Below are 17,057 nucleotides of genomic sequence, written 5' to 3'. Positions count from 1 at the left end.
TGGTATCACCGCGTAAATCTGAAACTGTTGGTGCATTAAAATCTACTGTTGATTTTGGGATATCACCTGAAAAGATCTCAAAGGTATTAAATTATGAATTTTGTATATGTTATAGATTTTTGTGTCTAGTTTCACAAGAATTAAGCGGATTGTAATTTTGTTCTTCCTACTTCAAGTTATGAAAGTATTGGCAAAGACGCACAAATCTGAAATTTTCATCATGATAAAATTTCGGGCTAACTTCAAAAAATTGTTGAGAATTATATTGAAGGATTTTAAATCTTAATTTTTTATATATTATATATCTTGAAGTCTAGTTTCCGTAATATCAAACTGTTCACGATTTTGATATTCCTACAATAAGATATGAATTTTCAACCACTAACATGCCGGGCTGAAAAAAGGTGATGAAAAATAAAAGAAAAGTATAAGGGAAATAAATTAACTCAACGTTATTCATGGCTTGAAAACTCCAAAATTGATATTGAAAAAATGGGGAATCTACATTATTTAACAGAGTTGTAGGGTGATTGTTTCATTCTCCAATATAAATTCAAATTGAAAGAGTTTTCATCTCCAATATAAATTCAAATTGGATGTTATTTCCTTCTTCAATATAAATTTAAACTGAAAGTTGTTTCCTTCTTCAATATAAATTCAAATTAGAAAGATTTTCATCTCCAATATAAATTTAAATCGGAAGAGTTTTATTCCTAATTAAGTAAAGCGGTGAAAAGTTTTTCAAAATTTATTTGAAATTGGAAAAAATCAAGATATCTTAGAAGTAGACATCATTAAAAATTCATTATTGGAATTGTCTGTCATATCTCACCAATGGGTCTTACATATAGAAATTTAAGAAATAAATCGGGATTAAAAAAAAAAGAGAATTTTGAGAGAATATATAAATATGCAAATTGCATGGTTCAGGTTTAAATTTTCTCAACTAATGAAATGGGGTGTTCATATGTATGAAAATCTTTAAAGCACGAAGGAAGAATGTTTAAATAATCATACTTCAAGTTTTTTCTAAAGTATACACTCGACCAACCTTGAAGCAGGGGACATTTTGTGGACAACGAAATTTTATTAAATTAAAATCCATAGGAAATTTAGATTATATTAAATTCAAAATATATTAGTTCCAAATAAATATTATAAATTAATATAATTGAATTAATTATTTAAGTTCAAATATAATGATTTAATTAAAGTTCATTTTTTATTAGGATAACCTATTGATTTAGGCTACAAATGATGAGTCCATTTTGCTAAACCTAAAATATTGTCATATTCTAGAGGACTAAATAAACATCACGTATCAAATGATATAGCATGTCAAGTGAAGGTGCCAATAGAACCATGTCATATGTCAAAATAATGCAACGTCCGAATGAAATCAAAAGCCCATAAAAGGTGAGGAGGGTCATAATTCAGGAAGCAACTAACTCTAAGAGAAGCAAAAGAAATCTTATATATCAAACTTCACAATTTTTCTACAGAGCTCAAACATTTAAATTTAGTTCATCAAGATTTAAAATCAAAATTGCAAAATTCAAATCCATCAAATCAACAAATCAAACTCAAATTTAAAATCAAACTTGAAGCCCATAAATTTATATTTGAAAAAACGAAGCAAAGGATTCATAGATATTGTAACACTCATTTAAATCAATAAAACGATTGTTATCCAACAAAAGTATCAAAATTTAATTTTAATCTTTTGAAAATTAAGTATAAATAACATAAATATCAACCCTTTTGGAAGTAACTACACTTTCTCCCACTCTCCCTAACATAGCCGACATATACATAGCATTCTTTGTATATATTGAAATTTTTATAATATGTTTAGGGAGTTAAAAATTTTTGTAACATTAAAAACATAAGTTGTATATTTGTGTAATTTTAAAAAAAATTAATTCTTTTAAAACGAACTAAAAAGAAAAAGAAAAATAACAAATTAAAATAGAGAGAATCACAATACAACATGGGCCCGTGCTATGCACAGGCAGCATCACGCCACTCTGCATAAAGATACAATGCTACATAATCTTCCTCTTGGAGGACGACTGCTATAGCCAATACAACATTTTCTCTGAGCTAAATAGCTAATCATTGTTCGACAATGAAACAACTATACTACGTCTCGATCCCAAACAAGTTGGCTTCAGCTTACATGAATCCACACCGTACATGTCGTTTCATTTAAGCTCATTGTCCGAGTCCAGAAGGGGAAATCTATTCTCAGCATGAACTTTTAACTCAGGTGAGCTTGTCGAACAGCTAAAAACCTCACATGACGCCGAAGCACCCATCTATGAAATAGGCCCGCGAAATAGAAAATGGCCACCATGGCCATAGCACAAATGTCAAGTACTCTCCATATTCCCAGACGTCCTGCAAAAGAGTATTCTGTCAAAGTAGGTCAAAATGAGGTTAGAGCCAAACTGGACTTTGGGAAAGTGATGAATGAGTTTGGTGCAAAAATGCTCATTTTAGGCCACACCAGGGATTGCATAATCTTGTAGCTTGGATTTTCCTTGAGAAACTGGTTGCCGAAGGACCACCAAAGAAGATGATTGAATGAGTAGAATGGCCAAATAAAACAGTTCTATTACAACCAAAATTAGAAAAAAACAGTTTCTCTGTAGAAAGCTAAAAATGTTGGCTCCAGTCTGATATCACCAAAATCACATACTACTGGATAATTGCGATTTAAAACTAGCTACTCTTTTGAAGGATGATTTCTTGTTGGACTCACCCAGGGTTGTATGCATTTAAATGACCATGTAGCCTACTAGACTTGGCTTCTACATACGAAAATATTTCCAATCGATATTAGGGTGACGAGAAGAGTACCAGTAGGAACAAACTCAAAGTTGCAACTGCTGTAGATCCAACTCAACAATAACTGCAGTTAAGACAGAGAAATTACCGAAAAGCACATAATTGCAATTATGGATGCTCGAGTACTATCAACAAATAAATCCATTCCCATATCATAAGCGATATATACAACATGAAGAAATGCTTCAGAACTGTGGATGCAGGTCTTTGGTTTTGCATTGCAAAGTACTTAGGTTCCAAAATAATGACCCTAACTCTACCCATGCCCTATATCAAAAAGGTACGTAGCTACAACAATATAGATAGTTCTGCTAAGATTTCCCTAATACATCAAAAGAATATATGCACTGTCATGCCCTAATAATTATGCCATTAAAAAAGGCTGGTCTAAAGAATCTCTCTGTAGCGACTATTGAGTAAGCTTACATACTGATGCAGAAATCATAAAGCATTATTTCTATGAATTTATTTATGCCTTAGCTATTTTGTTAGTGGAAACAAGAACTTGGCAAATTATTACAATGCCGTTAATTAACTGTTCAATGAACTTACAGCAAAAAGGCGCATTATGTAGCAGTTTAACTCAACATGATCAGGATCTATCAGTTTGCTCATCAATGACCCAAAAACTTTCTGCATTAACAGTGGCAATGCCGCGAATTTCTGTAAAGAAGAAAAAAAGAGAAGCCATCAGGTAAGAATTCCTGAAGAATCATATGATTCTAAAATTCTAAACTCAAAACAATTTCCTGTGAGAATTCTAGCACTTCCGGAGCCCCCACAAAGAAAGATTCATCTTGCAAATAAGGCATATCTTGTCTAGGCAAAATATTGGAAATGACCCCTTTATTTCCGTGCCTTCCGACAACTCCGCACATAAATGTGAGTGTGTGTCTATGTATGCATGAGTGGTTTAAATTAACAGGCAAAGGACACAACTCGCCTAAGCCCCTTAATGGACATGCTTACATAGAGAAACCATAGGCTCAAACGAGCAGCGAAAGTCATAACAAATAAACATCCACACTCTTTTACATATATTATGTTTCTAATGCTTCTCTTTATTTCAAATGAACGCTAGTGATGGAAACTTAAAAGTGCCAAGATTGTAGAGATGTAACATCTAAGCCCACCAAACACATCATCTTTTTTTTCCTTTATACAATAAGTAATGATTCTGTTAAATGTAGAAATACAAAAAAAAAAGTGATGAACCAAACATATCCCTTTAGTCAACACTAGCTCCTTCCACGATCTCGAAATAATTCTCAGGAAATTCAAAAGTAACTTGAGCCAACAAATACAGTTTGTGCCTGTGTTGCTCGGCCTCTTCAAAAATATCATCGGGCGTGTGTCGGATCCTTCAAAAGTAGTGCCTTTTTGGAGGATCCGACACGGGTGCGGCAACATTTTTGAAGAGTCCGAGCAACTTAGGTTTGTGCTATAAAAATTAGTTTGAATATCATTGAGCTGGTTAGGCTGTGAAAAAGGGTCGGTGATGAGCTTTCATCTAGAAATCTCAATCATTGGTGCACACAAGATGGTATTCAGGAGTAATTCTATTCCCTTATACCCCTATAGCTTTCTTGAAGTCTTCATCAATCCTTCAATTCCAAGCACCAACAGGCAAACAGTTCATATGTGCTAAAATGAACTCGTAATATGCTTCAAATAGACTTACAGTACTAAGACCACCTACAGAATATCTGAATAACCATGCTACAAGATTGGTTCTATCAGGAATGAAACCACAACGGGTAAGAAGCAGTTGGCATCCTAAAGGGATACCCCAATATTGCTACTATACCACGTAACAATCAAATGACACACAACCAAAAGTAAAAATCTAAATGTTAATTTCTATTTGTATCATTTCCTAATTCGTTGCTCACTTTCATTTCAAGGGTTTTTCTTCTCGAGGAAGAAACACACAGGTAACTATAGTAAGTGATTTCTCTTAACCTTGATAAAATTTCTCCAAGGCAAGTTTTTATACCGAATTAGCAGAGCCCGCAAAATGAGACTTTAGGTATACTATCAATAAGCATCTCAAGCATCTCATATCCATAGGTCATGTATATCGTAACTATGAGGAGATATCATCTCTATATGCCAAATATCACATCTACGAGGAGAACATCATCTCTATAGACTCAATATCACTTCAAAGAGGAATATGGATGCACCAGTGTTATTATTATTCCCTCCATTACTCTTTTAAGTGTTCCTTTTGGGTTGTGATTTCGTTCCTAAATAAATGTATGTTTAAGCCTCCAAATGTAATTTGATCATAATCTTCCTAATATGTCCTTGAGTTTAAATATAGTAATCAATATCAACTTGGAAAGAGATAAAATTTAATTAGGCTTTAATTTTTTTTAGGAGTGAGTAGTTTATTAAGGGGTGTGCCCTAAACAAAAAGGAACACGCATTTAGTAATGGAGGGAGTATTTCTTTTTCAAGTCAGTGGATACACCCCAATGTTGAGCTATTTACTTCACATTTGCAGGAATAACCAAGGAGTATAATAAACAAATAACACAAAATAGTCAAGTAACACTTGCAATAAAAGACAAATTGAGGAGGATGCTTGGTCTCTAATAATTCTAGTGAGAATTAGAGACCACCTCCATTATTCATCGTTATGGAAGAAATTAGCCAATTAAGTATCAAACCAATATATGAACTAATAAAGAAATGGACTTTGGGCCTAACTCAATCTCAAAAACTAGCTTATGAGGGGAGGATTGCCCAAGACCATATAAGGAGACCAAGAACCCTTTAACCCACCGATGTAGGACTCCAACACCCCGCACGCCCAGGGCTGGATATCTGGAGCGTGGACAATATAAGACGGGGGACCCAACATCGAAAACAATGAACTGGGTGGGTCTGACTCTGATACCATAATAAAGAAATGGACCTTGTGCCTAACTCAACCTCAAAAGCTAGCTCATGAGGGGAGGATTGTCCAAGACCATATAAGGAGACCAAGTACCCTTTAACCCACCGATGTGGACTCCAACATGAACACGCAAAACCAAGAATAAGATAGAGAAGGTACAGAAGAAATGCACAACTGTGAATGCAGAATGAAGCAATTACCTACCAGAAACACACCACCTAGGTATAGGTGATTGTATCGCTGAATATCCCTAAGGAGTTGAGCATCCTCTTCCTCTTGTAAAAGCAAAGAATCCTCGTGAACCAGCTTACTGATCAGTTGACAACAAATGGGACATTTGCATCGTTGTACTGTTGATCTATAATTCCATAGCTGCAGTATGCAAGTTGCTGGAGAGCAGAGGAAAATAAGGGGATGATAAGGAACTAGGCATCTCCAATTAACCACCCTCCAAAGAATCTTTATATTTGGATAACACCTAACTCCAACCGAACTCTCTTTTATACTTCAAAAATACTTTTTTTTCTCTCTCTTCAATATTTATTATTATTTATATTTCATTTTTATTTTCTTATTTCATATAAATCCTTTTATTTTTTTTTTATATATAATCATCCTATAAAATGCATATTCTTTTCAAAATCTTCATGTAATACAAAATTATTTTTTCCCCAAATTTTTAAATAACATAAACTGCAATCAATTATTATATATTATTCATATTGATGCACAATGCAAATATAGGTAAAATCATTGATGAATACATTTAAATAAATATTACATAATGACAAAATTTATTTTAATTTCTTCATAAATATTCAACTTTCAAAATTATTACATTGCTCCAATAAATACTTTATTAATGCATTACGAGTTCAAAATGAGCATTTTTGTCCTTAATTTTTTCATATCTAGCTAAAAATTGCTCAAATTTTAAAAATAAAGAAAATATTAATATAATATTAATATAATAAAGATATTATATTAGAAAAATAACTACGAATATTAGAAACTTAATTAATGATCTTATATAATTTATATACTAAATTAAATTAAAAATGTTATAAAATATAAATAATAATATAATATTAAAAAATAAAAATAAGGATAAATAGTGCATTTTCAAATTTAGAGAAATACTATTCACATCCTCCAAATATGGAGTTTAGAAAGCAAAATAAAGGGTGGTTGGAGATGGCCACCCTCCAATTTACCCTTTAAATATAGTGTTTAGAGCGTAATTTGAAGGATGGTTGGAGATGACCTTTGTAAGGACATCTCGAATCACCCTATATTTTTTCCTCTGAATTCTAAATTTGGAAGGTAAAAATAAAGGGTGCAACCCAATCACCCTCCAAATTCCCCTCTAAGCTCTATATATGGAGAGGGTTGATAGTAACTCTCCAAATATAGAGAATTACGATTTCTCTGCTCTATTTTACTTTTTGATTATAATATTAATGTTATATAATATTTGTCATTAAACATACTATAAATTATATTCAATAATTAACTAGGTCCTTAATATTTGTAATTATTTTTAATATAATATTTTTATTATATTAATTTAATTTTCATATTTTTTTTTAAAGATATGAGTTAGTTCTATTATAATTTATAGTTGTACAATAAATATGACCATCACAAAAATTAAAAGTGCACGTGTAAAACAAGTAATTAAATTAATACACAAAACACATGATACAACATGATTGTTAAAAAATACAATACATAACGTAATAATTTAAAAAATTACAACAATAATTTAGTAATCTGGCAAGTCCTTTCCAGATCCACCAATATTAGGAAAAAAAAATCAATATATAGGGCAGAGAATAATTTTGTATTATGTGAAGATCTTGAAAAGAAGATGAATTTTATAGGGTATATATATATATATATATATATAAACGTACGTATAGACTATGGAATAGGAAAATATAAATAAAACCAAAATAATAATATAGTCTTTATCTTGAGCCAGAGGTCTATCGAAAACAGTCTCTCTACTTCTTCGGAAGTAGCGGTATGGACTGCGTACATCTTACCCTCCTCAGACCTCACTTTGTGGGAATACACTGGGTTTGGGTTTGTTGCTGTTGTTATTGAAAAAGGAGAAATTATTTTTTTGTGTAAATAGAATTGTGGTTTTGAGCTGTGTTGTTCAAATATAGAGAATCTCTATATTTAGAGTGTAAAATAGAGTGTGGTTAGAGATGGTCTAAGCCTTTGGCCATGAATATTCATCACAATATTCATTTTTACTTTATTTCAAAATACTTGTTTACACTCTAAATATAGAGATTCTCTATACTTTATTTCAAAATACTTGGCCATAAGTATTACTAAATACATGAGATGTTTTCACTAATTTTGGATTCACTTTTGCACTATTTAATTTAAATTTTTTTCAACAAAAAAACTAATTTTTTAATTTTCATAAAATAACTCAATTTTCATATAACTCTCATTTTTTAAAATTTATTTTAACTTTTTATATTTTTTAACTTCAAAAATGCCTCATTTCCAAAATACGATCAAACACAACTTCTAACTCTATTTTCGAACTTTAAAAAATACCAAATAAAGTGCATATGTTTTAATTCTTTATGTCCAAATGGTCCTTAATTTAGATACAACTTCTGAAACATTTCGACTTTTCTCCTTTTAAGGGAAAAAAACTGTTCTCTATGTGTTTGGGGTTGCACAGGGAAAGAAAGATCAAGAGGAGCAAAATTGTGGTAAAGTTACAGAACAGTGCTCTCCATGGCAGCATACATGATATACTCTGCGGATGTGGAAAGTTCTCCCATCTTTGAAGAAACTAATTAGACGTTTGGTTGTAAACATAGAAAAAAAAGTAGTTTTTTCAAAGTGGAAATTAGAGTAGTGTTTGGACATAAAATATATTACACTTGTTATTGAATTTTTGTGAGAAACATGCAGTGAAAAAAGTGAAAGTACCTATTTGAAATTTTTGAAAAAGTGAATAAAATGAAAAGAGAATTTTTGGAATTTCATGGCAAAACTTATTTTATAGAGTTCTAACTCCGTAAAAAAGTGAATTTTCCATGGTCAAACACCAAGATTTTACATTGAGAGAAGCCTTAAAAGTGATTGAACAACGGATCAAATCATATAAACATGAATATCATCTTCAGTTTCTTTCTGAAACGAAGTGGAAGAGGAGGGGGTGGAGCGGGTAAGTTCTAGAAAGACATAGGTAGAATGTCCTTTTACAAGACCATCAGATAAGTGATCTATGGATTTTCTTAAGTTTGCACCTATTAAGTCCCCAAATAAGTATATCTAAGTTGTATTGTCACACAAGAGGTAGTTGCTCGGATGACAAGCACTCCCTACTTCAAATCGGTCATGAGGAGCTAAAAGATGGAGCTCCTAGCAGGGGTAAAAAAAAAGTTTTATTCTCAAGAGTTTCTAAATTTTGCACCTATCATGATTTATGCATAGATTATTTGTAGAAAGCCAAAAATTACAAATAGCAGCAGAAAGTAGTACCACAAAACCAGTGTCCACAATTGGTCCTGCAGGGAATTGTGAAGTCCCCAAAACAAATGGGACAGTGATCATCCTCAGGTTGCTTTTCCGGTTGATCTGTCTTCTCTGTATCTTCAAGAAATACCTTCTCTGATTTCTCCCTTTCCACGCTCTCTCCAAAAGAAAACATCTTAAATATCCCCATCATAATTTGTTTTATACTTTTTTTGTTTTCCAATTCCCCAAATTTTCTACAGCCACCGCAGCTTAATGCACACCCACATCAAGAAAAAACTATCAATGGATAATCTTGCAAGGACGCATTTCTCATCGTGAAATTCAACTGAAAATATACATTTTTTAAATAAATAAAACACAATAATGACAATGACAAGGAAGATGGAAAGATGAGCTGTTTTGGATAAGAACGAATATATTTTAATGAGAAAAAACACATGAACAATGGATGGAAGGTGAAGTGACAATTCGCCGCGTACGGAGAAGTAGAGCAGTTGACACGTTGAAGGTTCGCCGCATCTGTACAAACACACGTTTCCTTGCCAACAATTTGAGTAAATTACCCAAATGGTTTTGGAAAGTCGCCTAAAAATTTTTTTTTTAGCCCAATTATTCTTAATTTTCTCAAACTATATTTAGTAGCCGTTTGGCCATAAAAATTATTTTTTTTTGAGTTTGAGTTAGAGTTGAAGATAAAGTTGGAGTCGGAGTTGTGTTTGATTATGTTTTTGAATTTTTTTTAAGACTTTTGAAAAATCTTTTTTAAATATAATTTTATGCCCTCAACTTTTAAAAATTATTAAAATCTCTCAACTACTAATTTACCTACTAACATACAACCAAATGTTGAGAAAATAATTTATATGCCTTCAATTGATAGAATAATTAACAACAAAATAATTACTATGATTGTTATTCTTCTAAAATTTGAATAAAAATATCACAAACACGAGCTAAATAAGTTTATCTAACCATAATTGATTGAATAAAGAAAATATATTTTGATAAATATGATTGATGGATATAAATATATTTTATATATTCTTAATTTGTTGATGAAAATTCTTAATTACTTTCACTTGAATGAATTATTTTATTAAATTTGTTTTTTTTTAAATTTTACGGATGAATTATTTTTGAATAGATTAGTGCTAATTTTTTATTTTTTCTTTATTGATGATATTGATTTTTCTTGAATATTATTGTATCGTAAATATGAATCATTACGTTATGTTTGATATGCGACTTTCTTGACCACTTTTTAATAATTTATTAAAATTATAATAGTCATTATATGACATATACAGAAAATTAGAATGGCAAAAAGAAAATATTATTTCTCATTTTTAAATAACATAATGTACTAGGCCTTATATTTCTATAATATAGTTCATTCAAAACAAAAGTTGATATATTTCTGTCATAGATTGTCATTTATTATTTTTTACTTCACGTTAGCAAATTTTGGTTAAAAGAAGAAAAAAAATTAGAATATCTGTAACAATTAAAAATGATGTTGTACTATAGAAAACAAATAATAATTTTTTTGGTGATTGATTGTAGTTATAAGTGGAGTTTGTTTAAAAATTTAAAGATCAGGATCATATGTAATAATAATAAAAGTGGAAAATTGTGAAAATAATAAAAAGTTGTTTTCACTTTTTGGAATCTAACTCCGGAATAATTTTTCGAATTTTTATGATCAAACACCACAATTTCTGAAAAAGTGAAAAAAAATTGCTGAAAAAAGGAAAAAAAAAATCTGACCAAATGGGCCCTTAACGTTGAACTAGCATTTGATTATAAATTTACAAATATTTTTAATAAGTTATTTTTAAGTAAAAATTTTAGTGAAATTGGCCATAATATTTGAAGAAGACATCTTACCTTTAAAATTCACAAAATTTGAAATTTGATTCAAATACTAATATTTGATAAATTTAAATTTTTTGTAAAATAATGACAAATTACATGATCAAAAATTATTTGTCAATTTTTTAAAAAAATTACTTAAAATATCTATGGCCAAATAGATCCCAAAACATTATTCTCTCTCCTAATTGAATTCCATTTCACGTTAATTTTTTTTTAATAATAAACTTTTAACTCATTTAAACCAACCCTAAACTTAGATTTGATTTTCTAAATGGATACTCAACTATCACTATTTATTAGAAAAAGGGACAAATATATTTTTGAACTATGATAAGTGATACGTATATATCTTCCATCATATTTTAGGTATATATATGTCCCTACCATGAATGAAATTGTACGCATATACCCCTCACATTAACATAAGGGCATATGTATACTCAAAGTATGATAGGGGATATATACGTATCATTTATCATAATTCGGAAATATCTTTGTCCATTTTTTATTTTAAATTTTTTATCCCAAATAATTAATTCAAACGCACTACTCGACCAAACACTACAAAAAATGGATAAAATTACGGGAGTTTATTTGCGGGGGTTATTTTAACCTCCGTAAAATTATATGAAATGCGGGGGTTAAAAATTTGTCGCTAAAATTTATAAATTTACAGGATTTTTAGACCTCCGTTATAAATTGCTATCAATCGAATAAAAAAAATATTTTTTCTCTTTTTTTTAATTGGCCAGACATTTTTTCTATTTTTTTTAATTGGCCAAAACATTTTTCCTCTTTTTTTTTAATTGGCCAAAACATTTTTCTTCTTGGCCAAAACAGTTTTACCGTCGATTGAGAGCTCACATTTTTCTTAAATCGACCCTCTCATTTTCCCCCAAATCGATTGAGAGGTCTGTTGGTCATCGGTATTCCGGCCAACCTCATTCTTTCATTTTCCCAAATCGATTGGTAAGTTGAAAACCTTAATTGTTTAGAACCACAGGTCATATTATTGGTAAGTAGAAACAGGTCGACCGGGCATTGCACGTTGAAGTCTTGATTAGGGTGGACCGGTATCGTAGTTTAAAGAGAATCGGTAATGGTTTTTATGTTGCATTGTTGTTCATTTTCTTATGTATTTAACAGAAGAACATGATAGATTAAGGGAACAACTGTCGATGATGGAAAGCCAAATTATGTATTTAATTTAAAATTACTACAACTACTGAGAGTTTACTTGATTTTGTTTGAATTATTATTTTTAATTAAAGGGAAATTATGGAGATTGGAGATAGTTTGTGTTATTTGTAGTTCTTGATTGAGTTTGATATAGTTCTTAGTTGATGAATATTTGATAAGAAATTGCACTTTAATGCTCACTTACAACCCCATCAAGAATCAGTTCATTGAAAACTTCACAAAATCCCAGTAAACCCTTTGTTGTTGATTCCACTTTCGGGTGAACTACTAGTTTATAAAGATGATTTGGTAAATGGGTTGTTGGATTATGTCGATTTGGTAAACGGGTTGGGGAGGGTGAAGGGGGTTGTTATGTACTGCTCTCTATTTCATATTATTTCGTTCTTGTTGCTCTCAATGTTGTATTTCCCTTTACAAACTACTTGAAAATGCTTTATTTTAAGCCGAGGGCCTATTGAAAATACCCTCTCTATCTTTAGGACGTAGGGATGAGATATATGTACACTCTACCTTCCTCGAACCCTACTTGTGTGATTACGTTGGTAACTGTTGTTGTTTTGTACTGTGTATAGAGTTCTTACACCACTTTTAGTTATTAATTAATGTGTTCTTGTATGCTCTATCTCATCCAAGTGATAACTTTTGTAATTTGACAGATGCTAGGCATAATTATGGCGATGGAAAGATTAAACAGGCCAAGTATCATGATATATGATGGAACTATTAAGGTAAGATATGAACATTCATCTTTAATTCTTTATTGTTCATGCAAAGCCTCTTTTCTGGTAGAATAAATATTATCTTCTGAATTATTGCTACTATTTATATCCTCCAAAAATACATCTTTTTTGGAGGATTCAGAATGTACTCATCGACAAATTTGAAGAGTCTGAGTAACATAGGCTGCTACCACACTATCGCCTTCAAAGTTTCTTTGAGAAAATTGAAGTTGAATAACTGTGGAGAATAAAAAAAAAAGAAATACCTCCTTTAACTCATTACTTGATCAACAACTCATAGAGTCCAAAAAACTTTTGATCATTGTGACACTAACAGAAGCCCATTCATTTCAAGCTTACTATCTTAACCGCTTGGCCTACCTATTAAAATTAGTTCCACCTCATTTGTTGTGGCTAGTGGTTGAGATGGACTCCTAATTAATTGAGACAACTGATATATTGATGAGAACTGGTGTTATGTATAGAAATCTCATATGCAAAAAGAACTCAACCTAAGAAAATGATAAAAGTGTGCATATAAGGAATATGACCCTAACCCACAGTGAAACACATCGTCTTGATGGGATAGTTTACTTTGCAGATGATTCCAACCTATATTACTTAGATATCTTTGAACGAATAAGACAAATCAGGTAATCTACTTATTCATCTTGCGTATAACTGTATGCTAGTAATCTTTATTTTTTTTCTTTTCTCAGTGATTACCATTCAAACTAGCAATCTTTTGATTTTTAAATTGTGATACATTTAAGTAATTTTTATTGCAGATTATGTCAGAAGGGAACATTGGCTTTCATAGTAGGTTTATTGCCATAGTGACAAGTTAGATATAAAACTGAAAAGAAAAAAAATATCTTTCTCTATGGAAAACACTACTAGCAGCCTTTGAAACATTGGTCCTGCCAAAAGGAAAAATGAGAATTCTAATGACGGTCTTAGGAAAAACAAAGCTGCAAAAGTTTCTTAATGTCAAAATCATTGTAGTTGCACAACATTCTCTTTGCTTTTATAAGGATAGATGGCTTGATAACTTGTTATTGCTCATATTTCTAGGGTATGTTTAATTATATTGGTGCTGAATTCTGTGCTTATAAATAGATATATCTCATCAAAGTAAAAGCTGTCTTCAAAGAAATTGCTTTTTTTCTCTTTCTTTTATGATTACAAGGCATAACCTGTCAATCTATTCTATTGATGTAGAACCTTCATTGTTATGAATAATAAAGTGCTAATCATGTTATCGTCACCCGTTTCACTGCAAAACTGTACCAAAAAGAGATCCTTAAATAAGGACGACAAATAAACATTCTGTATAAGTTGGAAGTAAATATACTAGAGCAAAAAAAAGTTTGACTGGTATTCTTTAATTAGTATCAAATGGATATTCATTCTTTCTTTCTCTTTCTTGCTTCCAATCACTTGTAAATTGTCCCTTATATGGCAGTGATCAAATATGTTTTGGTATCTCTATGGTCCTAGAGTAATCTTAAAGACGAAAAACACCAAGAGGTTGCTAGGACTTTAACCGAAAAGTATAACTGAAGTTCACACTTCGATGAATGAAAAATAATATCTTAATTATAGAACTGTAGAAAAAATAACTATAGCACAAACAACAATCATATAAGTTGAGGAATTGAAGATATACAACAATGTGAAATTTATTAAGTAAAAGAACATTTGATTGAGTCACTTTTGTACTATTTATACTTGAAAGGTTTCTAGCACAAAAGAAAGAAACTTTGTCAATGCAAGCGCCAAATAAGAAAGTATTTGAGATGCAACTAATTGAGTCTGGGCCCTCCATACAGTTGTACATTTTGCAAAATTTGGTCCTATTGTCGATTTTATTTTTAGTTCATAGTTTTGCAGTTTGAAAAAAAAACCTCTGCTATTTACGATCTGGATTGCGCTACCCCCTTACTTATGTTTCTTAGTTCTGTATCTTCATTTTAAGTTATATGTTTTAAAAAAACTTTTTATTCCTTTCTTGGTCTTTGATCCATCTCGAGTCGCTATTTCTTTCAAGGATTACTGACTCTCGTTGACTTAGATAATGAATTTTGCATATATACTTAATTTTCTGACTTGCCATTTTGTCTATCAGCCTTCTTAATAGAAAATTATTGTAAGCAGCTGGTTCGGGACATGGGTTGTAGCAAGACTAGCTGAACATAATAGGAAAGTTATCTTGCAAGGTCCAATCTATAATGGCTCTCACATTATAGGTTGGCATACATATGAAATAGCAAAAAGATCTCAGAGATTTAATGCTGAAATATCATATTTTGCATTCAATAGTACAATACTTTGGGATCAAAGGAGATGGAACTGATCAACACTAGAGCTCATTAGGCAGCTTGATATACTTAAAGGTGGCTTCTAGGTGAGTTTCATCGCTTCTGTTGTAAGTCTGCTAGCTGTGTAAACAATTATTTTATCCATTGGCTTACCTGTATTCAGCACAAATAATTCTCAATGATCCTATATTGCAGGTGAGCACATTTATTAAATAATTTGCGGAAGATGAAAGCCAAATAGAAGGCTTTCTAGTACAATGATCAAGAATTATGGTTTGACAATTCAATACAGGCACTATTGCTGCTAGTGTGTGAAGATGTCGACATAGAGAGCGCTTCTACAGCGTAAACAAGGTGACCAAACTATGCACATAGTTTTTCAGTAGGAGCTTATTAGCGTTCTTTTCCTTTTTTTATCTAAGGAGTTTCTTAAAGTTCTTTTTTATGAAATTTTTATTTTTTATGATAGAAACAGATCACAATACACAATCTATCCAAGTTTTTGAAAATATATTACTTATCTAGATTGTAGCTTTTGTTTGAAGTGTCTTCTTGTCATCATAGGAACATAACTATCTACTTCTTTCTATTTGCCTTGATTTTTCAAAAGCTACCGGTATGGTAAGCCTCATTTTGCTTCTTTTAATCTATTTTCACCTTTTTTTTATTGCAATCATAGCAAGGAATGACACATTAGACTTTGAAAAAGAAGGGAAATTGAGAAAAAAACGCTACTTGATTAGTCCCTTAAGCTACTGAGTTAAATAATATACGTACAAGTGTTAAAAAAAAAAAGGAACGAATCAATCTAACTAGTTATGGCTAATCCTAATTGATATATTATACCACACCATAATTTACTAGTCCTTGTTCTTCACCAATCATGTAAAGAATGTCCAACTTTTGAAAGCATTTTCATGCTCCATTCAAGAGGGAAAATGGTCAAAATAATCTATGTTGAATGGTATTACCTGTATGTTGAATGGTACTTAGGTTCTTAATTTGATATTACCTGTATGTTGAATCGTACTCAGGTTCCTAGTTTGATCAACTAATTGAGTAGTTTGAAATTATAGTGTTGAGTAGTTGATTGATCTATTTCTATTTGTCATGATGTTTTTTAGTTGTACGCAAATATAAATGTAATAAGGATTGAAAGTTTATCTAATTAATTTTTATACTTTGCATTTTTATGTAGTCAAGTGATGCGGCTAGTGGATCCATTTCACCCATGGATGCAAAGAGACCACATGATGATAGTGATCCTAGTGATAGTCATTGATTTTGTTGCAAATTGTCTTGGATATTCAATTATGATGATGTAATTGTGTGGTTGGAGCGAATATTAGAATATTGAAGGTTTTGTGTTTAAATTTAATTTTGGAGTTTGAAGATACTAGTTAATGTTGAAAATTTGAAGTTTGGAGATGCTAATGTTTAATATTTAATTTTGAAGTTTAATGTTCAATGTATTTTTGATATGCTTGTGAATTACAATGTTTTATTAGTCATGTTGTGTTAATGATATATGAATCGAATAAATATTGGATTGTAGGTTATGCCTAAAGGAACAATTAAATTTGAGCTAAAATTAAAATTTATAATTTGTTATTAAAAATTAATGGGTCCCACTAAATTAAAAAATAATAATAAAAATAAAAATTATGGAGA

At 30.9% G+C, this 17,057-nt stretch overlaps 1 protein-coding gene and 1 pseudogene across 2 annotated transcripts; one reads left to right on the top strand and one right to left on the bottom strand.

Moving 5' to 3' along the window:
• Nucleotides 1–1,938: 1,938 nt before the first annotated feature.
• On the bottom strand, nt 1,939–9,845 carry LOC107843534 (E3 ubiquitin-protein ligase RNF170). Of its 2 annotated transcripts, XM_016687844.2 has the most exons (5): nt 9,275–9,845; nt 5,960–6,144; nt 3,403–3,513; nt 2,863–2,914; nt 1,939–2,400 (listed from the first exon to the last, which is right to left on the bottom strand). In XM_016687844.2, the coding sequence occupies exons 1-5, from the start codon at nt 9,459–9,461 to the stop codon at nt 2,261–2,263; spliced, it is 675 nt and encodes a 224-aa protein (XP_016543330.1). In that variant the 5' UTR covers nt 9,462–9,845; the 3' UTR covers nt 1,939–2,260. The 2 variants fall into 2 exon arrangements, with proteins under 2 accessions (XP_016543330.1, XP_016543331.1); XM_016687845.2 differs by lacking the exon at nt 2,863–2,914 and having other exon boundaries at nt 9,275–9,679.
• A 3,205-nt stretch (nt 9,846–13,050) lies between these two features.
• LOC107844553 lies at nt 13,051–16,721 on the top strand (annotated as a pseudogene).
• Nucleotides 16,722–17,057: the final 336 nt, after the last annotated feature.

Source organism: Capsicum annuum, chromosome 4 (assembly GCF_002878395.1).
Source record: "Capsicum annuum cultivar UCD-10X-F1 chromosome 4, UCD10Xv1.1, whole genome shotgun sequence".
Lineage (NCBI taxonomy): Eukaryota > Viridiplantae > Streptophyta > Magnoliopsida > Solanales > Solanaceae > Capsicum > Capsicum annuum.
This window is presented reverse-complemented; position numbering and strand designations above follow the sequence as displayed.